Genomic DNA, 24,840 nt, shown 5'->3' on the forward strand with positions numbered 1-24,840 from the left:
TCAATAGCCACAAAGGATATAAATTCACTTTGTGTGCCCGAAATGTCTTTATACACCCAAATAATACCTTGTAAAAGTAGCAGTGACATGATCCCTGTATTACACATAACCTCTGCAGAGAGCTAACCTGTGGGAGGAGCCACACCCACTACATGCTGCTTCCAGCAGCAAGGAGAGAGAACAGCAGTGACTGGTCTTAATACAGGAAGCTACTGCGCAGAAGCAACGTTTCACACTGGATAACTGCATGGATCTGGAAGAAATACACAAAGCTCACCAAGATTGAAGTAAATATACACGTTTAGGAAATATTCACTTAACCTGAAGTTCAGCTTTGGGGGACAACTGCACATTTACTTCCAACATCAGGTATTGAAGTGATTGTCGGGTGGAGGCCTTACCTGACCAACAGTCACTGTACAGTTCCAGCCAGCAGAGGCAGAATGACATCATGAGAGTGTGCATTCAGGTAAGATCATTTTATTGCAGTGACATGGATACATGACTTATTTTATGGCACTGACACCGACAATATGGGGCTTATATAAGCACACTGACACACGATGGAGCTTATAATATCTCACTGACACCAATGATGGGACTTATGTTTTCCCATTGACACCAGTGACTGCCAGGTATTGTATCCCACAGACACCACCAATGGGGCTTAACTGACCCCCACTGACACCACAGCTGTTTATTTGTGTCCTCACTTTCTCTTCAGTGTACACCCAGACCCTATTTTGTCTACAAATTAAAAAAGCAAAGTGGAAATGTGCCACACTTCAAGCCTTTCACAATGAACTCTCATCCACTTTATAGGTCATGCCTACTTTTGCCCACACCCCTTGGCCTGGCTGGCTTTTTCTTGAACCTTTTGCTGTGGCTAATTATTTCCAAATGTTGGAAACTATGAAATATTACTAAGTAAATCACTTTTTAGCCTATCATGCAAAGGTAAACTTAACTATATTAAGAGGAGATTATTTTTGTTTGAACTAGGGATGCACCAATACCGATAGTAGTATCGGTATCGGTGCCGATACCGAGTATTTGGGTGAGTACTCGTACTCCCCCAAATTCTCCGATACCTAGCACGAGTACTTCCTGTATCAAGAAGCCGGGCAGCGCATCATTACATGCTGCCCGGTTTCCTGATTGGCCAGGAAACGGCTCAATGCTCTCTCGTCACTTGTGATGAGAGAGCATGGAGCCGACTTCCCGGCCAATCAGGAAGCCGTGTAGCGTGCAATGACACCCGGCTTCCCGATTGGTCAGGAAGCTAGCAAATCCGGAAGCCGGGCACCGTGTTATGACGCATTCTGATTAGCCGGGAAGCCGGCGTCATGCTCCCTCGTCATCTCATGAATCATAATATTAAGAAAGTGACCTTAAAGCATTCGTTTATATTGCTTTAGAAAAAATGTGACCTGTCCCTTTAAGAAAAGTATCGGTAATTGGTATCTGCGTGTACTTGATCAAAAGTATCGGTACTCATACTCGGTCTTGAAAAAGTGGTATTGGTGCATCCCTAGTTTGAACCATAAGTATCTTCAGGTAGCCTAAGTAAAAATTGTACTTGCCTGTAGGATATGCTGAACCTGCAAAGTTGAAAAGGGAAAAATTTAAATTGAGATAAATTCACATTCAGTTAAAGACTTTGCAAAAAATGCTTTTTTCCACAAATACAAAAAGGAAAACAGAAACTCATGATCAAGTTACAGTTAAAGGGATATTAAAACCTTCGTATTGTTGGGTTTTTGTTTTTTTAATTATCCACAGGAGATCCATTTGTAATTGTGTAGGGTTTTTTTTTAATATTGCCCATTTAATTTATTTTTTTGCTGGATCTACTGCAGCCCCCCCCCTCCTGTTTACAGGTGTTTCCTTTGCCTAGCAGGTTGCAAAGGAGACACCCGGGCATGCATGCTCCTAGACGGGAATTGAGCCATTCTGTTTGCGTCCATTGACACACACAGCCCTTGACAAGCGACGCCCCTGTTCCTCTTCCTCTTTCCTCTCAGTATATTGAGAGGCAGGTACAGAAGCCTATAATTGCCTTGCACTCAGTGGCCTCTGGATCCTTCTTCTCAACCCGGAACTTCAGTAATACATGGAGATCGTCCGGGAGCCGGCAGCAGTGAACGAGGACCATAGGTAAGTGTTTGCAAGTGGGGTGCATGGAAAGATAGCTGAGCGTTTTTTAGCTTAATGCAGAGAATGCATTAAAGTGACATTAAAGTCACCCCCCCATGCTGCTTTAAGCACTTACCTTAAATGATGCCTCTTGATCCGATCTTCTTTCCAGTAGTTTTCAGGAGTCCATGCAGCGCTGGTACTGGTCTCTGATCCAGCGCTGACTGCTGTGTCTTCTGTGACCCACGGAGTCTGTGCGGGTGCACTCTGCTGGGCTGCGTGCTTTGACTTACACTGTGTCTCTCCTCTTCTCCCGGCTGAAGATCTCTAATGCGCATGCGCCCACCCCATGATCCTTCATAGCCGCCCGAGAATCTTCATATTAGACATGTGCGATTCGTTTCGTTCCGAATCGAAATTCGGACGAATTTTCGTAAATTCGGACATTCGGATGTATCCGAATTCCGAATTACAGACATAACGAATGCAAACGAATCCGAATTTCCATTTCCGAAATTCGGTAGCGTTCGCACGAACGTTCGTTTCGTTTTCTGTTCGTATTCGTTTCTTATTCGTTTCGTTCGTTGGAGCAAAGTGACATTAGAGAAGGAGAAAAATATTTTTTCCCCCTCAAATGTCACTTTTGCTTCCAACGAACGAAACGAATAAGAAACGAATAAGAAACTAATAAGAAACGAATAAGAACAGAAAACGAAACGAACGTTCGTGCGAACGCTACCGAATTTCGTCCGAATCCGAATTGACTTTCACACCCGAATCCCGAAAAACGAAATAACACAAATCCGAATTTAAAACTAAACGAATTTTTTGGCAGTGCACATGTCTACTTCATATCTTTTGGCGGGAGTGAGCGGCGGAGACACAGGTATGTTTTACATGTTTGGTAACTTTTTTCTTCTTCATGTTTTTGCATATACTGTTGCTAGCCATAGATATATGCAAAAAAAAGAAGGTTTAATTCTACTTTAAGGTAAAAAATGGACAGTCTTTATTACTGCTTTACAGTGTATCTAAACTCAAAAACACTCAATGGAGGAGCAACAGAGCCACCCTTGGACAGCAGCATTGTCAGCCCATAGATAGTGTTATGTTAGATGTACTAGTAGATTTAGGTGGACCTGACTAACAAATTAAGGCTTAAGTCTAGCTAACACCTTTTAAGCTGTTCACATCATTGTGTTCCGTTCCAGAGCTTAAAAAAAAAAGTACAGCAGCAGTACAGAAACCTTTGCTGAGACAAATATGGAGGAAGTCATTACTAAGTCTCCTTCTGAATATCCTTTCAGAAATAATGCTGCAGGCTGGGGAAGAAAGGTAATGTAAAAGAGAAGGAAAATGGAAAGAAGACATAGGGGAAGTAGGAGTGAGAAAGGGAGTGAGAAGGATGAGAAAAGAGGAGAGAAATATCAATAGAATGAGGCCAACATATAGGAACGTCAATGATATTCCTAGAATGGCTGCACAGGCTAAAAATAGGCATTTCTTTGCTGTGTAACAGGTACCCTGGCAATCCCTAATATCATGGCTCACATCCATGGAGTTGGCATTTGGTCCATCATTAGGGAAGTTTGAATGCCAGATAAAGATGAGGGCCACTATACAGTTTAAGACCTCCAGTTCAGAGAGTTATCAGGACCTTAACACACTATTTCCTATACCCTCTATTATCAGTGACTCTATTCTTAATAGTGATTGATAAATTAATTTTACATGTAGCTATCTTTTATTCAATACACATACAGTGTACTATGACACATTGGCTGTATAGAAGACAATAGAATGTACCTGAACAGTTGACTCCAGCATCCTCATTATGGTTACAGTTGTGCTGTTTCAGCCCTCGGTGAGGGCAGTCCCATAACACATTTTCATCACCTCTGCAATTCACATCATCCAGAATAATGGGTCCTGTTCCTTGGCCAAAATAAGCACTGCCATGAAATGAAATAGCTCTGCCACAACCTAGCTGCTGGCATACAACCTGAGCATCTGTTAGATCCCAAGAATCATCACACACTGTTCCCCATTCTCTGTCATAGAAGATTTCCACACGTCCAACACATCGGTTTATGCCATTGGCCAACCTCAGAGCCATATCTGGTACAAAAAAGAAGAGAAAGTGTGGTTAAAGCTGAGCATGGGTAGGGTAAGAAGATTCCCTAGCAAACCAGCAAATATGGCGGCCACCTAATTATCTATCACGATTCATAAATAGAGAATTCGGCCCTCTAATGCTTTTTTCTGTGATTAGACAACAACTATAAGAAGTGCCAACAAAAATTTTAAAAGTACTCTCACCACTTTGGGGTAAACTTATAAGTGTTTCCAAACAAGATTAACTCCCCCAGGATTCAAATATTTTTCCAATCGAATACATTTAGAAACCATATGAATCTTGGATGAAAACTGTGTGAACCCTGTATGAAAACATTAACAGACCCATATCGATCTGGCACAAATTACATAATTTAGCAGAACTCTCATCATGGCTGCTATACAGCCTTTTAACTAAGGCAAAAACTACCTCTGGCTATGAAGGTGTTAAATCACCATTTATATTGTTTTTGTACTTGTCAGTTCCTTGTTTGCCCATATCAGCACCTGGTGGGAGAGACATGCTGGTTCACTTAGAGAAAAATAGGTTTTTATTTTGTGATTCAAATAACAGAGTATCATCCAATGTGCTATACAATTGTTTATGGAACAACCACCTAATCATTCATATGCAATGTAATAATTATATTGACCAAGCTTGACTAATAAACCCATTAAGCACTACAGTATTTTCAAATAAATTGATAACACAGCATAAGCCTAATAAAATTAAAAAATAACTTCTATTAAAAATCTGTTCATGGGAAATGCATGCCTCCTTTAATCCTTAGCTTAAAGCCAAACTACAACATCCTATCCTTTACAGCCAACGAAGGTGCCATCTTAGACTCTATTTGGATTGCAGTTGCCATGGTGCTGCACATGTGATCAGCCATGACATCAGAGGCGTGTTCAGTTGCTCAGCCGCTGTGAGTGCTGAGTTAGCGATCTGCAACTGAACACTGTGCTGCAAGTCAGCGCTCAGCACCACTAACTTAGCACTTGCAGCAGAAGTGAATGTGGATAGAGCGCTGAGTGTGATGGAGAAGGTTGGGGACAGAGCGCCTGCAGCCATTTTAACTGTGGGCACACCTGGCAGCGCTGGATAAAGGTGCCTGTTCCCCGGTGGAGGAAAACCTTTCAGTGTGGAAATCTATCATTTAAAGTTTTGGTGGACGAGCACGCCAAATATTAATTGGAAAATTGTATTTATTAGTCAAAAATATGATCCTCTGCCATTTTGCTTAGCACTGTGCAGCCAAAACGTTCAGTGAAGCTGCTGCAGAACATTTACTCAGTGCTTGGCTAGGGGACTGAACACGCCTCAACTATTTGAGGACTTAAAGTTTAGTTGAGAACTCCAATAGGCACACTGACAACCTTGGCAGTTGGCATTCCTTAATTGTAATTGTTTAGGGAGATATTAAGTTGGTGGGGTAAGTTCCTCTTTAAAGAATTTCAAAAACTAGAGGTCGTATGTGGTCACTCCTTTCTCTGCTTAAATCATCATAGCCATCAAGTGTCTACAGCCATAGACATAATATAGTATAGTAGCTTTTGCTGACTCCTAACTACCTTAAACCAAGCTGGAAGATCAGATATAGGATACCATCTCTCAAAGCTGTAGAAAAAGGTTACTATTACTATATGGATTTCTTGAAATGATACTCTGAACACACCTGTAAGTTTTACGGTTATGATGTTTGCCTCTTTATGCAATATTCTCTTGGTTTCACTAAATAGCTGGCAAAGCTATCATTATAGGCGCAAATGTCTAGAGTTTTTAGTGGGTTATACCTACATCTCCTATTTTACCTATATCAATACAGACTTCTGGGAAAATCTATGAGCCAATCACACAAACAGGAAATTATATTTCCGTGGGTAGCCCGTATACCAGCAGAATACCTCCAGGTTGCCATATTGCAGTTAATTTTTTAGAACAGTTTTAGAAAATTACAGCGGCTTCAAATACAAATGAAAAGGTCATTTTAAATAACATTAAATTACAAAATGGCTTGTGCAGCAATTCTATATGTGATATGCTTATGAAAATAGAGTTTTCCTTTAAAGTAAATCTCTTCTGAGAGTAACTGAGGGGCTGCCATTGCTGGCGACCTTTTTTTCCCCCCAATCGAGTAGGCAAGAGTTAAACGTTCTGTCAGGCTTTCAGATAGACTTTAATCATACCTATTGCCCTTTGCAAAAAAATTATGGTTATTTCCTAAAATGTAAACCATAAGTCGGCTGAGACATGATCCTCATTTGGCTGTGTGGAATAAGCAGATATTGCTAGTTTTTGCAAGTCACCATGCCTTTGTGTCATTACGAAGAGAGTCTTATTGGAAAGTTGAACTTCTAGCATGTTTGCAAAAAAGTTAATCCCTAGCTATGCCCTCTCCTAAAGTTTTGCTCTTTAATTGTCGCAGGATGGGGGCAGGACTCTTTGCAGTTGATTAACTAAAGGAAAATAAACTGTTCACTTTACAAGGGAATTTTCCTTTAGCTTAGTGAATGGGGTAAAGCTCTGCTGACTTTCATCATCCAATCACGCACAAGCAAAAATACTGTTTTGTTTTTCTTGCACATGATTGGGTATTCTTTGCAAAGTGAATTTTTACCATTCACTAAGCTAAGGGAAAATTCCCATGTAAAATGAACAGCCCATTGGACTTTATTATTATTTGTTGCTTTAACCAATCACGGTTTTTTGTCTTCTGCAGGCCTAAGGGTTCTGATTAATACAATACAGCACTGGGTTATGAAATAAAAGAAATCACTGGTATACTTACTAGTTGAGTGAGGTAAGAAAACAGTTCTTGCTGAAAACATGGTAAAAGCAGTAAATATTAAAACGTATACTAGATATGGATCATAAATAGATAGATAGATAGATATAGATAGATAGATATATATATATATAGATATATATAGATAGATATATATAGATATCTATCTATATATATCTATATATATAGATATATATAGAGGGTGCTGTGATGTTTGCACCGTGCCACCCCTCCTAATAGCCATAATCTGCCTGCATTGCAAAGACCTGGCGAAGACATCACTGGGTTTAAAATGACATAATGAAAATATAAAGGTTTTATGTAAGAATTTAATTAGCGTGTTAATAAGGGGAGTGGTGGGAGGGACCAGAGAAGCAAAATATAAGCACATTAAAGTTGTACATGGTGTTATGGAACAGTACGCTTTTCAAGGAAAGTCTAAGCGACAGCATACACTGGCTACACATAAGAAGAGGATCATGGGGTAGCTTTAAAGACACTATCACATTCCCCTGAAGTGCATAGTCTCAGACCCAGCATATGAGGGCATACGGATGGTGTAAAAAAACCTGCTATGTACCCTCTTTTAAAGAATTATCCTCTCTGCTTGTAGTATAATTCTGCAATGTAGTAGCTGAAAATTTAATTCAAAGTAAGTGGCACTGGAACCAAATACCAAACTATAAAATTAAAAATGCACTTTTAAATTTTACATACCTGTGGTATTTCCTACATTTACTGTTGTTCTTGCAACTGTATAATTGAAAATGTGTTAGTTATCTTAGAAGAATTGTTTTGTCTTTAACATCTTTAAATGTTATGCCTGATGCTTACATGGTTTAAAGACTAGTCTATAGAAGATCACTGACTGCTCAGAAATACCCAGTTTCAAGGTATGAGATGAGCAGGGGAGTCAGTTGGAGGTGGAGTTGGGTTTTAGTTGTATGTCACCAACCTCTGCTTATTATGATCTGATGTGCAGATCCCCTGCTCCAACACCCTGCCGAATTTAAAGTGGACAAGCTAAGTACAGGTGAAACTCGAATAATTAGAATATCGTGCAAAAGTAATTGCAGTAAGTGCTGCAAAAGGGGCCCAAACCAAGTACTGAGTGCATATGCATGCTTGTACTTTTCAGAGGTCCGATATTGTTCTATGTACAATCCTTGTTTTATTGATTGCATGTAATAATCTACTTTTTTGAGGTTGTGGATTTGGGGTTCTTGGGGTTTTCATGAGCTGTAAGCCATAATCATCACAATTATGACAAATCACGGCTTGAACTATCTTGCTTTGCATGTAATAAGTCTATCTCATATATTAGTTTCACCTTTTAAGTTGCATTAGTGAAATAAATGAACTTTGCACAATATTCTAATTATTCGAGTTTCACCTGTATTCCTTTGATGGCTTCTGTCCCCACCTACTCAGTGAAAGGTGAAACATATATTTTCTATCTAACATCTTTAGATGCAACATGTTGGCCCTAGGTTACTCATTATTACATAGTGTATGAAATGCAGATAGTTTTGCCATGTGATCACTATATATTTTCCATGCTCATTACAATTAATTACACACATGGAACCAGTTTTAATAGAGTCGAAATATTATGATTAGTGATGAGCCGAACACCCCTGTGTTCGGTTCAAATACAGACTTTCAAACATGGGAAAAGTTTGTATTTGAATTCGAACTCGATGCAAGTCTATGGGGCCAGAACTTTGAAAATCAAATGTCCCCATTTTGAAGCCTTATATGCAATTTATTGACCATAAAAAGTGTATGGGGATTCGGGTACTGCCCCAAGGGACATGAATCAATGAAAAAAAAACTTTAAAATACCAGACCCTTGATTTCAGCATAGGCCTGGCAGGGCCGGAAAAGGGGGGGGGGGGAGCGAGCGAGCACCCCCCATACCAGGCCACATCCCCTTATTTACATCAGGGTACCCCTTTAAAAAAGGGGCACCCAGATGCCCCTCTCCCTTTGTGAATGAATAAGGATTCACTAAAGAGTTTAAAAAAACATTGAAATTAAAAAAACAGACTTTTGCAAAAAATCCTTTATTGAAAAAAAAAAAAAGCACAAAGGATTTTGAAGTCCTTTATTGCAAAAAAATAATAAATAAACCCTAAAAAAATGGATCCACCCACGTAATCCATGGTCAATCACCATGTTCAGCTTTGTCCACGACGACAACGGTGACTTGACAAAATAAAAAATAATAAACAAATAAATAGAAATAGTAATAAAAAAAAAAGACGACCGCCGTCCCGTTGGCTCGTGACATACTGCCGCCGCAGAATGGCATTTTGACAGATGCCAGGAAAACAAACAATTGGGCACAGGTACAGTCTTACATCAGCTGACAGGTGAGCCATGATTGGGCAAAGTCATCATGACTTTGCCCAATCATGGCTCTCACAGTTATCTGTGTCCTGATTGGGCTTCACAAGGCGCACTGCATTTTGGGGCGTTCAGCGGGCGAACAGCCCGCCGAAGCCCTGATAGTTCGTGAGTTTGGCGAACACATGAACTAGCAATGTTCGAGTCAAACTCACGTTTGACCCAAACATCCAGCCCCTCCCTAATTATGATAACCAAAGTTTGCTGTTAGTGCTACTTACCCTTCACAATGCAACCCCCTGTGTTTTAATGGTGTGCAGCTGTGCGCACATCTGGCGAATTTTACCTGGAGTGTTGCGACCATGTCCAATCAAAATGGCAGCTCTGGCTCCTTTGTCTGCTTTCATGCCACAGCCAATCAGAATGGCACAGCTCCAGGCTTTCCTCACACTGTCACTACCGCATTCAACCAGAGGCTTCCTGTCAATTCCCAGGTAATTTAAAAACATTGCAGCTTCGGGTTTGATGCCAGAGCAATGTTATTACTAGCTGGCTGCAGTGCCCCAGTTAGCTTCCATACCACCTCCCTGCAAACGCACTGCTACCAAGCCTGCATCTTCCATTGTTCCCTGTGTACCGACTTCACACATTGTTTCCTGGTTATTCATGTCTGCTGCCCACCCTGACCTCTGGCTTGTATTCTGGTTATCATTATCTGCTGCCTGCCCTGACCTTTGGCTTGTTCCTGACTATCTGTGTCCGCAGCCAGCCCTGGCCTCTGGAATATTACCTTGTAAACATTTCTGCTCCACTGCTACCTGCACTTCTAGCTTATCTGCTCTGGTCCTACTTCCTTAGGTCTTCCTGACTTAGGGTCCCTGGTGCAGGAGCATGGTGAACCCGGGGGGGTCACAACCTGAGGTTAGCATGAATCAAATTCCAAATTCCCATAAGGGGGTTCCTAGTAAATACTGGCTGGGTCTTAGACTACACGTCCTGGGGAATTGAGTGTCATCTGCTCTCACATCGGACCATCATTATATGTGGGATCATCATATATGATTATACCTTAAATGCTTAAGGGAACACCCACTGACAAAACCCTCCTACATGTATGTGCATATAACTGGTGAGTTAACCCCTTCAATGCTGAAGCAAGAAATTACAAATTTAGGGAATCTATCATACCCCAGTTTAAACCAGAGGGGGGTTGAATCTCTCAAAGATACATCACACTTGAGAGTGACACAGGTAAAACAAACAGGATTTCAACACAATGCATGACATCATATATGGCAGGATTTCCACACAACGCATATCATATATGGCAAGATATTTGTATTTATTGCTCTTGTTTTGGTGATTTTATTGCTATGATTAAGGTCCCTTGGTGGACTAAAAAATATTTAGCAATTTTTGTAGCTCCTTTTATGCCTTTTCAATAGAGAAGCCATTAAGATGATTCCTACGAGTGCCAGCTCTTTTTCACTTCATACAGTGTGGGCAAGCTCACAAAGATTCATTCACTCTATTGTTTAGTAAGTCCATTCGAACAGGAAGATGTGGGCCCTGGGCAGGAACATTGACTACTGGCTGCTTTGTCTCAACTGTGAGCTTGTTTTAACGCACAGGCATTCTGCGCACCACCGGCTACCTTGTAGAAGAACAGCTTGACTTATTAAACATGCCATTGGAAGTCAAACAGTTAAATCACAATTTAATTTTAAAATGTCAAGCAATTCTCATTTAAAGTGGACAGTACTTTAATTTCATCTATATTTGGAAAAAACAAAACTATAACTATGTGAAATGTTGTACTTACGTGTGGTAGTTCCCATAACATTTCCTACTGTTGTGGAGGCTTCTGGTAGAAAAAAAATTAAAACTATCATATATGCCAAAGTAATTATCGGGAAACCTTCCAAATCACTTTATTTTTTAAGTGTATGTAAATCAGGAGTAGACCAATTAATATGGAGTTCAGGAGTGAGTCTGTCCAATCCAGGAGCCAGCAGGAACTGTTTTAGGAACCAGCTCCATTGATAACATGAGAAAACCTCAAAAGCTAGGTGTGAGCTGTAATTTTGAACTAGCAATGTTCAAGTCGAACTCACGTTTGACCCAAACATCCAGCCCATCCCTAATTATGATAACCAAAGTTTGCTGTCAGTGCTACTTACCCTTCACAATGCAACCCCCTGTGTTTTAATGGTGTGCAGCTGTGCGCACATCTGGCGAATTTTACCTGGAGTGTTGCGACCATGTCCAATCAAAATGGCAGCTCTGGCTCCTTTGTCTGCTTTCATGCCACAGCCAATCAGAATGGCACAGCTCCAGGCTTTCCTCACACTGTCACCACTGCATCCAACCAGAGAGGCTTCCTGTCAATTCCCAGGTAATTTAAAAACATTGCAGCTTATGGTTTGATGCCAGAGCAATGTTATTACTAGCTGTCTTCAGTGTCCCAGTTAGCTTCCCAACCACCTCCCTGCAAACGCCCTGCTACCTAGCCTGCATCTTCCATTGTTTCCTGTGTATTGACTTCACGCATTGTTTCCTGGTTATTCATGTCTGCTGCCCACCCTGACCTCTGGCTTGTATTCTGGTTATCATTATCTGCTGCCTGCCCTGACCTTTGGCTTGTTCCTGACTATCTGTGTCCGCAGCCAGCCCTGGCCTCTGGAATATTACCTTGTAAACATTTCTGCTCCACTGCTACCTGCACTTCTAGCTTATCTGCTCTGGTCCTACTTTCTTAGGTCTTCCTGACTTAGGGTCCCTGGTGCATGAGCATGGTGAACCCGGGGGGTCACAACCTGAGGTCAGCATGAAGCAAATTCCAAATTCCCATAAGGGGGTTACTGGTAAATACTGGCTGGTTCTTAGACTACACGCCCTGGGGAATTGAGTGTCATCTGCTCTCACATCGGACCATCATTATATGTGGGACCATCATATATCATTATACCTTAAATGCTTAAGGGAACGCCCACTGACAAAACCCTCCTACATGTATGTGCATATACCTGGCGAGGAGTTAACCCCTTCAATGCTGAAGCAAGAAATGACAAATTTAGGGAATCTATCATACCCCAGTTTAAACCAGAGGGGGGTTGAATCTCTCAAAGATACATCACACTTGAGAGTGACACAGGTAAAACAAACAGGATTTCAACACAATGCATGACATCATATATGGCAGGATTTCCACACAACGCATATCATATATGGCAAGATATTTGTATTTATTGCTCTTGTTTTAGTGATTTTATTGCTATGATTAAGGTCCCTTGGTGGACTGAAAAATGTTAGCAATTTTTGTAGCTCCTTTTATGCCTTTTCAATACAGACGCCATTAAGATGATTCCTACGAGTGCCAACTCTTTTCCACTTCGTACAGTGTGGGCAAGCTCACAAAGATTCATTCACTCTATTGTTTAGTAAGTCCATTCGAACAGGAAGATGTGGGCCCTGGGCAGGAACATTGACTACTGGCTGCTTTGTCTCAACTGTGAGCTTGTTTTAACGCACAGGCATTCTGCGCACCACCGGCTACCTTGTAGAAGAACAGCTTGACTTATTAAACATGCCATTGGAAGTCAAACAGTTAAATCACAATTTAATTTTAAAATGTCAAGCAATTCTCATTTAAAGTGGACAGTACTTTAATTTCATCTATATTTGGAAAAAACAAAACTATAACTATGTGAAATGTTGTACTTACGTGTGGTAGTTCCCATAACATTTCCTACTGTTGTGGAGGCTTCTGGTAGAAAAAAAATTAAAACTATCATATATGCCAAAGTAATTATCGGGAAACCTTCCAAATGACTATTTTTATTTTTTAAGTGTATGTAAATCAGGCGTAGACCACTTAATATGGAGTTCAGGAGTGAGTCTGCCCAATCCAGGAGCCAGCAGGAATTGTTTCAGGAGCCAGCTCCATTGATAACTAGAGAAAACCTCAAAGCTACTGAGTCAAAGTACATAGAGATGCTGTGTCCAAATGCAAAAACGTTCTAATATTCTTAGTTTTCATGAGCTATTCCATATGTCATTAGCTACCAAGGAGAGCAACAAACTGACTAAACTATTAGTAGTCAAACAATCAAAATATATGCATATGGTGTAAACCGCGCTGAAATGGCATATGAAAACACAATACATTTTCCAAAATAATCAATACAATTCTTTTATCTTCATAGTATAATATTCATATTATGAGAAAAACATAAAAATTGAATAAAGGGAAAAAATAATTCACAGTTAATTATATAATCAATACAGTTCTCAAATACAACAAAGAAGCATCTTCCCAATTGAATAAACTTTGATTCTCTAAATCCCTTGTTCTCAACTGGTGGGTCGTGACCTAAAAGTGGGATGCGACCCCATGTTCAGCGGGTCACCACATGCCTTCCACTTTTCTAGGTGAGAGGCTCCTCTGCCTCCCCCTAGCACAGCATTGTAGGTTCTCACACCAAGCAGCCATTCAAAATATTCTGCCCGGCACTGAATGTCAGCTTGAGGTGGGTTGGTCTGGGGGTATGGCCAAGAGGGAGCTCCACCCATAAGTGCATTGCTTGCAACTCCCTCAGGTGTCCTGTAGAGGTGCATGGACTAAAATGATGTCACATTCTGGCTCCCAACACCTTTACAGGGCGAACAAGGGAGCTGTACAAGCAATGCACATATAGATGGAGGACCGTCACGGCACAGTAGCCCACACTGGACCCCATGCTGAGGATCCACTCCAGTTCCCATAAGTAAGGGAGACTGGTTGGACATAAAAAAATAAAAACATTTTTGGGAGTGTGCATGTGTTTGTGAATGTCTGTGAGTGTGTGAGATTGTGTTTGTATGTCAGTGTTTTTGAGGGCCCATCTACACTAGTACAGGCATTCTGGTGTGGGATGTGTGTTGCGCTGCTATTCATTTAAAGGGTACCCCAAACGCACCACTCACCAATACTTCGTACACCCGCACGGTACCCCAATGCTGTGTGTTCCATTGCAGTGCAATTTGGGTCACAACTTAATGACCAAGGACAAATGTGGGTCCTGAGGTTACACAGGTTGAGAACCACTGACCTATGTTGCACCGGGGAGCTCCTGCTATTATTTACAAGTTTAACAGCAAGGCTTCCCTCTGTTTGTTGCTCCAATCACCATATAGATCATCAGTAGCTAAACTGCAGAAAGTCCTGAGAAAATAAACCTCATTATAGCTGAAAAAACACCACTTTATTAAAATGGCCAAAAAAAACCTACTCTTAAAGAGCTTAAGAACGCTTAAAAAGTGTTTGGTGAACGCTTAAAAAGTTCACCAAACACTATAAAAACAGTCTCAGTCAAAAACAATATCTTGTTTGCCAGTGATATAGCTGCTCTATCACTCCCGAGCCAGGGAATGAGCTCCAGAATTTGATACATTTCACTTGGTGGTGAACTGTTTTTGGCTTATATCACTGATGGTGGTTGTTAGACTTAGGGGTCTATTCACTAAGCTGCCGACGGCAGCCGAGTGAATAACTGACCCGAAGTGAAGTGAGCCGAACGCTGTTCAGCTATTCACTTCAGGCTTGTACGGCTGATTCTAGCCGTATATCGGCTGAAATCAGCCGTACATCGGGTGGCTTCATGTGGCTTCGGGTCGGCCAAACATGCTCAGCATGTTCGGCCAATCCAAAGTGCAGAAGGAGTTCCACTCAGCCAATCCAACATCTGGATCGGCTGAACCCAACCCCCGGCAGGCTGCTCGCTGCTGTTCGGCCTATTCTCATAGATGCCGAACAGCAGTGAGTGAATAGCCGGATGCTGCCGAGCGGGATTCGGCTCGGCTATTCTGCTCGGTACCTCTATTGTACTGAGCAGAATAGAAAAACAGTTAAAAAAGTAGAAAAAAAGTAGAAAACGATTGGGCGGAGCTATCGGTGACAGCTATCTCCGCCCAACTGTTTTCTATTGGTCAGGTGGTTCTGCTGCCGTCCAAAAAAAAAAATGATGGAGAACTGCAGGTCCCCATCTCCTGCTGAACAAACAGCAGCAGTGGGCGGGTGCAATAGCTAGTTTGCTATTGGCTATTGCAAAGTGAAATAGCCAATAGGAATCTAGCTATCTAGATTCCTATGGTGTTTTTTCTTTCTGACTGAGGGCGACCAGCGGCCCCATGTCAGAAAAAAAAAAAAAACAGATTGCAAGGAAAGGTTAACTAAACCTTTCCGAGAGAAAGTGTTTCTCTCCTGGGCGGCCGGGAGCCGTATTAGACTCCCAGAGCGTCCAGGAGAGTAATGACAGATGGCGTCCCTGGTTACCAGGTAATCAGGGATGCCATCTGCCATTACACACTGAGAACCCGCAGAGGCCGCTGTGATATCATAGCGGCCCGGCCGGGTTCTCAGTGTGTATTGACAGCCTCCCTGGTTACCTGGTAACCAGGGATGCTGATCTCTCTGCAAGTGGCCGGAGCCAGCTGTGACATGATGGCTGGCTCCGCCCAACTGTCAGAAGCAGGCTGTCGGCCGACCAATGGCTGGCCATTCGGCCAGCTTCGGCTTTCACCTCGGCTCAGTCGAGCCGAGGCATATGCCTTCGGCTCGACTGAGCCGCTCGGCCAACTTCGGGAGCTGTACGGGATATGGTGAATAGCACGTACAGCAGGCCTTCAGTTCTACTGAACCGAAGGGGTCCTGGGGCCGAAGCTAGCCGAAGGATCAGCCAAAGCTATGGCTAGATCCTTTAGCAGCTTAGTGAATAAACCCCTTAATTTGAAGTTTTTTTGGAAATAAAGATTTTTTTTTTTTCATTGTGTTGTAATTCAGATTCATAATAATATACGGCTGGTACTGATTAAAAATTTTTTGTTCGATTGATCGAATTTTTTTTTCATCGATTAGTTTAGATTAATTATAACGCATCTGGCTGTGGATGGTACAACCCCCTACCACAGCGGGGTGACACAAGTCTATGCACAATATATAAAGCTTGGCATCAACCACAGTTCAATTCGAACACGGCAGGTTAAATGGAAAGTGACATACACTGTATACATGCTGTTTTGTGGAGCAATGTACCTCTGCTGCCACCCGGAGCAGGAGATCGGGAATGTGGCTGCAGTTCAGTAATGATTTCCTGAGGGATCTTAGGAGAGATGGCCGTCACTAGGAAGGTGGGATGCAGGGTTGGCGGTGACGTTGAGAGGTGGTATGCGGCCACGCTGGGGGCTCTGTCCGGCCCAATTATGATATGGGGGCTGTTGGGGAGCGGGCACTGTCCGGCTCCAGCTGGATGTGAAGAGTGTTGGGATGCGGGCACTGTCCGGCCCCAGTGGCTCCGTCAGCTAAAGAAGAGAAGGGGGGAGGAGTCCGGTGACGTCGATGTCTGTGACGTCACCGGATCTCCGACGGGACTCCCGGAAGACTCGGAAGCCGGCGGAGAGGTGAGTGTTACAGCTGTTCTCATGTTTATTACTGATCAAATTAATTTTAATCGATTAAAAATTTAACGATTAATCAATTAATTAATCGTTAATTTCCACAGCCCTATAATAATCGTATTGTAATAATTATTTTGGTATTGTTTATTGTGGTTACATGCATCATTTCAGCGCTGTTTATGTCATATTTTTAAATAATAATATTTATTTTGTCACAGCTGCCTAGTAGATTATATTTTATACAACGTTTATTTTAGGATAGCGGAGCTGTGGGAAGTAATGAGAAACCATCAAATTGATAATCAGTTTTAAAATATCACATCAATCTTTTTTTTAAACTGGACAGTATGTTTGTTTGAACTAGACTTAAAAAAATGAATTAAACCAATACAATTAGTTATTATGAAATGTGTGCATAATGTGTACCAACCTGTGGTAGGTGCTGCTGTCGTTGAGAGTTCTTGCAAAAAAACAGCTAAAAAAAACAATATTAGATATGAAAAAGTCAAAAATAATCAGCAACCTAATGAACAATTCTATCTTAAATTTAGTATATTTAAAGTAGTAAAACCCTTTGTGTGGAAAAAATATTTTTTTAATGCCCCATGTCCAACCTGTCATAACCCAGTACTAACACTGCAAAAGGGATGTCAACTCTTCCAGGCATTGTTTGACAGGTGAACCACACATTCCTATTGACCCAACGCTTACAAGTTTTTTCCTTCCTCCAGCCTGTTATTAGTCAGTGAAAGGATAAGCAGCAGATGGATTAGCTTTGCTGCCACTATGCTTTCTTCTCCTATCAAACTCTACAGCACAACTGGCTGGCTCCTTGACCTGCTTCTACCTCTCCTATTTTGCAGTCCAACTGCTCTGCTTCCTTGAACTTCTTGTCCAATACAAGATCACAGGGGACAGCACAGTCTCCAGCAGTTGTCCATCTACAAACTTGTCTTGCTGTGTCAGTGCATTTATGCAGACACCTTCAAGACCCTGCAAGGGAAAGGAGCCACCCTAAAATAGGATAGCAGAGCTTGAGGACCAGCTGATTCTGCAGAATGCTAAAGCTTGTAACATTGTTGCTGCCACCAATGCTCTACACCACTTCCTGTTAAATCATGATTGCAAACATAGTAACTCATATTATATATTATATCCACAGTTAATGAATCGACAGGAGCAGCTCAGTATGTTCATTCATAACAGGGGCTGCAGAAAAAGAGGTTGGGGACTCTGTGTCCTCAATCTGTTTTTCTATTTTTTAAAGGGAAATAACAGAGATCTGCTTAGACCCCTAATATTTCCCCAGAGCCCCTGACAGTAAAGTAAAAATAAATAAATACATATAAAAAACTTTTCAATAATCAAAAGTAATTAAACTAAAAAAAAAGTAATTTTTGGTTTCAGCCTTACAAATTTTTAGTTTCAGTGTCGGTCTAAAAATTCAATTTTGTTGCATCCCTACTTTTATTGTCATATAAGAACTAAAACCATTTCTGTGTAAGAAACTCATTTTTAATGTTGTCCAATGGCTTGGAGTGTCATTACACAATACAGCAATTAAAGTGACTCTGTCAGAAGTACAAGTGCAGGCACATAGAGTTGTAATACCTAAATGCCTGAACATTCTCATCATGATTTTCATAGGGTATTGCATGTGTCAGTATCTGCATTTGGAAAACAACCTCATTTTGCAATAATCTGTTGGTACTCAATTTTAAAATATCATGTGATTTTATCTTCAAGTATACAGTATATATTCAATAGTTTGAACTAAATTTAAAAATAATTTAAAATAAATCCAGACAAATATGCAATATGAAATGTGTACATATTGTACCCACCTGGGGAAGTTTCCATTGTTTTTGGCTGGGCTTATGGTACAGGGGGAAAAAACATAATTATAAAAAAGTAACAGATAATCAGCTATGCTACAAACAATTGTTTAATAAAACCCTTTGTGTGGAAGAAACTATTGTTTAAGGTTGTTCAATTGCTCGGACTGTCATAATCCAATATTAACATTGAAAAAAACAAACTGATCTGCAAAGTTCCAACACTTCCTGGCAAGGTTGAAGTTTTACAGCTTACCCACACACAGGGCTGTCCCTATAATGAGACAGCCTCAGGTGGCATCTCTTTGGGTCACGTGGTGGGGGGGTCACATGGCCGCTCTGCTGCACAATGTTTGCAATGTGAATTCCACCCCCTTTCCGAGCAGAGCATCCCAGGTTGCTAAGAGCCGGACGGGGAGATGTGAGCATGTTTTACATATAGTAAGCTACTGTATGCTCCACATGCCTGTTTCTGACTACAAGTTCTAATATCCTCCTAACATTTTGTTTTGCTACAAATTAAAGCTGAACTCCAGACAAACAGCTAAATATACACATCAAATGCATGTAAAGAAGCTGTTTATACCTTCCAAAGGAATTGTATTTCTGTCCATCCACTTGTGAGATTTACAGAGTTCTGGCACACTACACAGCTCTGTCTGGCAGGGCAGGAGACCTAATTTATATCAGCTTCAGTTAGTTAAAACATGCAGGTCTTGTCCCTCCCCCAGCCTGTAGATGGACAGGAGAAGCAGACTGGTTAGCTTATTTGTCACTCTGCTTTCTTCTCCTATTAGCGTGTGCCTTGCGGGCTAATGAGCACTGCATCACAACTGACTGGCTCCTTCTGCTGCTTCTCCCTCTTCTACTCTGAGCTCTGCTGTACAGGTGATTGCAAGTCAATGAGTCAAACTAAGGTACTTGCACTGCACCCAAAAACACATTTCATGATACAATCAATACAGAGCTGCCTTAATGTGTATCTGCCTGGAGCTCCGCTTTAACTCTTGTCCTTTTACTTTTACCTAATGGTTTTGTTGTCTAAACACACCTAGGCACTATTGTCATTGTGCTGCATTGGTTCTTCCTATTCTATCTTCAGGAGCTCCATATACACTATATTACCAAAAGTATTGGGACACCCCTTCAAATCATTGGATTCAGGTGTTCCATTAAATTTTCTTGCTATTAAATATCCCACGGTCACCTGTTAGTGGTATTGTAACAAAGTGGAAGCAATTAGGAACAACAGTAACTCAGCCATGAAGTGGTAGGCCATGTAAAATGACAGAGCGGGGTCAGCACATGCTGAAGCGCACAGACCTTCAAACTTCGTGTGGCCCTCAGATTGGCACGACAACAGTGCAAAGAGAGCTTCATGGAATAGGTTTCCATGGCCGAGCAGCTGCATCCAAGCATTACATCACCAAGTGCAATGCAAAGCGTCGGATGCAGTGGTATAAAGCACGCTGCCACTGGACTCTGGAGAAGTGGAGACGTGTTTTCTGGGGTGACCAATCACGTTTCTCTGTCTGGCAATCTGATGGACGTGTCTAGGTTTGGCGGTTGCCGGTACTTGCCTGACTGCATTGTGCCAAGTGTAAAGTTTGGTGGAGGGGGGATTATGGTGTGGGGTTGTTTTTCAGGGGTTGGGCTTGGCCCCTTAGTTCCAGTGAAGGGAACTCTTAAGGCATCAGCATACCAAGACATTTTGAACAATTTCATGCTCCCAACTTTGTGGGAACAGTTTGGGGATGGCCCCTTCCTGTTCCAACATGACTGCACACCAGTGCACAAAGCAAGGTCCATAAAGACATGGATGAGCGAGTTTGAAGCGACTGAACACCTTTGGGATGAATTATAGCGGAGACTGCGAGCCAGGCCTTCTCTTCAGTACCTGACCTCACAAATGCGTTTCTGGAAGAATGGTCAAACATTCCCATAGACACACTCCTAAACCTTGTGGACGGTCTTCCCAGAAGAGTTGAAGTTGTTATAGTGCAAAGGGTAGACCAACGCAATAATAAACCCTACAGACTAAGACTGGGATGCCATTAAAGTTCATGTGTGTGCAAAGGCAGGCGTCCCAATACTTTTTGGTAATATAGTGTATGTTCAGGTGCAAGAGATGCCATGTCCTTTGCATCAGCATTCCCCAAGTACGTGATAAGCAATACAATGACATACACAGAAGAAATGGCATACTATACAATGACATGTCCTCAGTACAATTTAAAGTTGCAACACATCCCAAATAGATTCCTGAACCGAAATTGTTTCTTAACATTTTTGGAAAGAATTATCAATACACAATATCAAAATACAACATCGGATATTATACCAGTTACTCTCAATCTATCTCTCTCTTTCATTTGAACATTTTAATATTCTGTAAATGATCCCTGAAACTTACCAGTCATTGTATGTACAGCATCTTCAGTAGACAAAAGCAGTTTGCAGTGGAAAAAAAGAGGAATAACACATTTAAGATAAATGTACAATTTTTCTATCCTCCTATATACTCAATTTCAACACACTACAGAGCAGTGATCCCCAGATATTGGAGGTCAGAGCAGGTTCCTGAAATGTAGTGGGCATGGGAGATGAATTACATTATGAGAATGGAAGAACTTATGTCGAGGGTTTATGATAGACATGCAGAGTTTTATCAAATATGGGATAGATGGATTGAAGATACGTCAAGAGATTAGAAGTAATTAGATGAGAAATACTTTTTGTTTTTCCCTCTTTTCTCCGTGTGCGCGATTGGTTTCTGTGTTAGTGGTAGAGTGGAAGAGTAGGAACGGAAAATACCGGAATAATTTTAAGAGAGCTGTAGAGCTGAGCACCCGATGTAGGAATTTATGATCTAAGGAGTAGATATCCAACTGGTGGTTACGATATCGGGTTATAGAGCAACATTGACTGTAGAAATGTTTGGAATTATTTTTGTTATATTGTTTATTTATGTATTTATATAAACATTGACAATAAAAATGTATTAAATAAAAACATTTCCACACACTTCACACTCAGCTGGTGGATCAACTTTTCAATGCAACCGCCTACATTTGCATTTAGGTTTTTTTTATAGATCCCTTTTTTATATGTTTAGATTAAAGAAATTATTTTGATTGCTTCTTGATACAATACACATTAGCTGCAGTATGATTTTGTGTTAAAGTGTTTCTATAGCCCAAACTTTTTTTTTATCAGGTTTGGATAGAGTGATGAGGCGTTATAAGCACTGTCATGTGTTCATTTATTTGTTCATAAGGACAGAGAAATCTCACCAGCGAGATCCATTAGAAAACAGACACATTTTTGATGCCAACATGGGAATTGCATGTCTCAGAGATAAAGACCTTTCATCCACTTCTGTCTCTAGAATTTACAGAGAATGGTGCAAGATATTTACTGAACAGCCGTTGTATGTGTGAAAATATCATGCTATTGGCATGAATAGGCTTGTGTTGACTGGAAGCTGACAGGAAGTCCAAGGCTGCTCAGATAACTACACCCTAATAGCACACCTGAGTTATATTGTCATTGTATGTGTCTTTAGCTAAAAAAAACAGAACAATTCACTTCCATCAAAATGTACCTGAACAAAGTACTCCAGCATCCTCTCTATGACGACAATTGTGACTTTTAAGCCCTTGATGGGGGCAATTCCACAAAAAGTCTTCATTACTGCTGCAGTTCACATTATCTAGTATGATTGGTCCTTGCCCTTGTCCATAACTTGCACTCCCAGGAGATGAAACAGCCCAGCCACAGCCCAGCTGTCTGCATACAACCTGTGCATCACTCTTGTCCCAAAAATCGTCACACACCGTCCCCCATTCCCCCTTGTAGAAGATTTCCACTCGACCAGCACATCGATCCCCTCCATTTACCAGCCTAAGAGAAAGTGGCATGTCTAGAACAAAAGGTGACATAATATTGAGACATTCAACATATATCACAGTCAACCAATATGATAGTGATGGGATAAATGGTTGACTATATAACAGCCTCCTAAAAAAATGCTCTCCTAAAATGTAGTACCAGATTACAGAATAATCTGAAATATCGCCCTCCGTGTTGCTAGAGTAAACAGAGGGAGAAACCAGTAAAATATGCAATGGGAAATTGGAGGTCAACACTCTCAAAAGTGTCAGTTTGCCAGTAGACTTTGGGGATTGGGAACTGGTGAACAAAGTGGTGTATGCTAGCACAGGTACCAAGTGAAGATAAAGGTTAGTATTTAAACACTTCTTTTACAAGTAACGGCTTTGACTAATTATTTTCATGTTAAAGTCACTTTAGGATAACCAGATGGTCAACAATATAAGAAAGGGCTGTACTGGGGGCCACATCAACCTACTATATATTTGTAATAGATTATGTTCATAAACCAGTACAATATAATAAAAATCCTATTAGGTCTCAAAGTTGGTTCAAACATAAAAAAAAAACGCTGATCAAACTATACACGAGCTTTAGTCCCAATGTACCCGGGTACCTAACCAACTGGCCAGTGGTAGTATCTTCAACTAACCAACGTTGGGACCCAATACAAATGGTTGAGAAATCTGTGTATACTGTTAAGGTGCCCATACACCTTACAATTATCTGCAGATTTTCTGTAGTCAGATGGAAAAAGTGCAACAGATTGGTCCAGGTGGAGATTACTCCATCCACACAAGTGTAGATGGAGGAATCTGTTGCACCTTTTCCATCTGACCACAGAAAATCTGCAGATAATTGTAAGGTGTATGGCCAGCTTCAGAGGCTTTTCACCCATACATGGAGGGAGATGGCAGTCTGCAGCCGGAAGATATATCAGGGATTATCATTATCCATTATCACACGTGCATTAGGAGATGGAGGTAGCGTTGTCTGATGTCATCAGATGATCCAGTCATCAACCTCAGCGTCCGTTTGTCTGGGCCAAGTCGCCGCCTGCGATGGCCTCTCAACAGGATGGCACCTCACCCGTAGTCTCAGACGATTGTCTTCCACACGGGAGCAAGCAGCAAATTCCACAGTGTAGTAGATGTCACTTCAGGACTGTACCTGTGACAAGTAAGTACAGTCTCTCTGTCATTTTCTGTGCAGCCAGAGAGATAGTCTGTGTCCTCCGTCTTCCCATGCTGGAATTAATCCAGCAACCTTCTTCACTCAGAACTCACTTCCCCTTCCTTCTGTAGCACTCTGGGAAATGTAGTCCATGTACACATAACATGTTTTATGGGGAGTGGGGCTCTCCCTTCTTCAGGGCTTTGTTAGTGTTACATCTGTTAGTCATGGGCACTGCCGTCTTTGTCCCATTATGATAATGGTGTTTTCTGCAGTGCCTGCAAAGGCATAAAAGGTGTAAGGTCATGCTGTAACAAAGTGATCAATGTTCTTCAACCGGCTGGAGTTTCAAAGACTTTCTATTCAAACACGGAGCCCCTCATCCATTTCCACAATCTTCACATGCTTGAATAGAACCATGAAACCTTTCTTTGCCACTGCAGGTATAGAATACACTTCAAGACACTTATAATATTAGGACATGATATTCAGTGCTCATGAACAACAGATATAATGCCACTAAATCCTTGAAGGAAGGGGGGCTAAATCCCCCACAATACGTTGGTTATGTTTTATGTCATACACTAATAGAGTGATCAGTGTTCTTAAACAGACCAACGCAGAGAATTCTTCACAAGCTGAACTGCCACAGACCTATCACTCACCCCCAAGGTCTAGTGCTACTTCACACATACAATTTAAAGCAGTAAAGTCTATCTATCCAAAATTAAGAAAAAAAGTTTTGGCTGGACATACAGTTTTAGTCTGTATAAACATAGAATGTATATGCTCACGGATGTTAATGCATACTGCATCCACAATACGTGTAATAAAATACCAGGACAGGAATAGGTTAACTTCAATATAGAACAAAAACATAGCACTCAGTTCACAAAACATTTTAGCGGTTGTTGGGGCCATTATTTTTTTTTAACCCCTTCGTGACTGACGACGTCCAGTGTACGTTGCCAGCATCGGGGCTGTTTAAACAGACTCCCGGTGACTTTTGCCGCCGGGACTCTGTTTAAACTTGTAGAGCCGACTGTCGGCTTTACAACAGAAGCGATCCTGGCGACTTACCTGTCGCCAGATCGCTTCTGCGTCCCGAAGAAGGGGCC

General features: G+C 41.3%; 1 protein-coding gene across 1 annotated transcript in view; it reads right to left on the bottom strand.

Annotated features, from left to right (window-relative positions):
- Positions 1–196: 196 nt before the first annotated feature.
- The window catches only part of LOC108793046 (deleted in malignant brain tumors 1 protein-like), a 63,803-nt gene continuing 39,159 nt past the window's right edge, over positions 197–24,840 (bottom strand). The window contains exons 4-8 of the mRNA XM_018563952.1: positions 22,263–22,580; positions 16,462–16,671; positions 3,943–4,254; positions 1,543–1,601; positions 197–253 (exon numbers count right to left, since the gene is read on the bottom strand). Coding sequence (XP_018419454.1) covers positions 197–253; positions 1,543–1,601; positions 3,943–4,254; positions 16,462–16,671; positions 22,263–22,580 — 956 coding nt within the window. The remainder of the gene's footprint in view (positions 254–1,542; positions 1,602–3,942; positions 4,255–16,461; positions 16,672–22,262; positions 22,581–24,840) is intronic.

The sequence above is a fragment of the Nanorana parkeri genome, unplaced genomic scaffold (genome assembly GCF_000935625.1).
Source record: "Nanorana parkeri isolate BGI_ZX_2015 unplaced genomic scaffold, ASM93562v1 scaffold713, whole genome shotgun sequence".
Classification (NCBI taxonomy): domain Eukaryota; kingdom Metazoa; phylum Chordata; class Amphibia; order Anura; family Dicroglossidae; genus Nanorana; species Nanorana parkeri.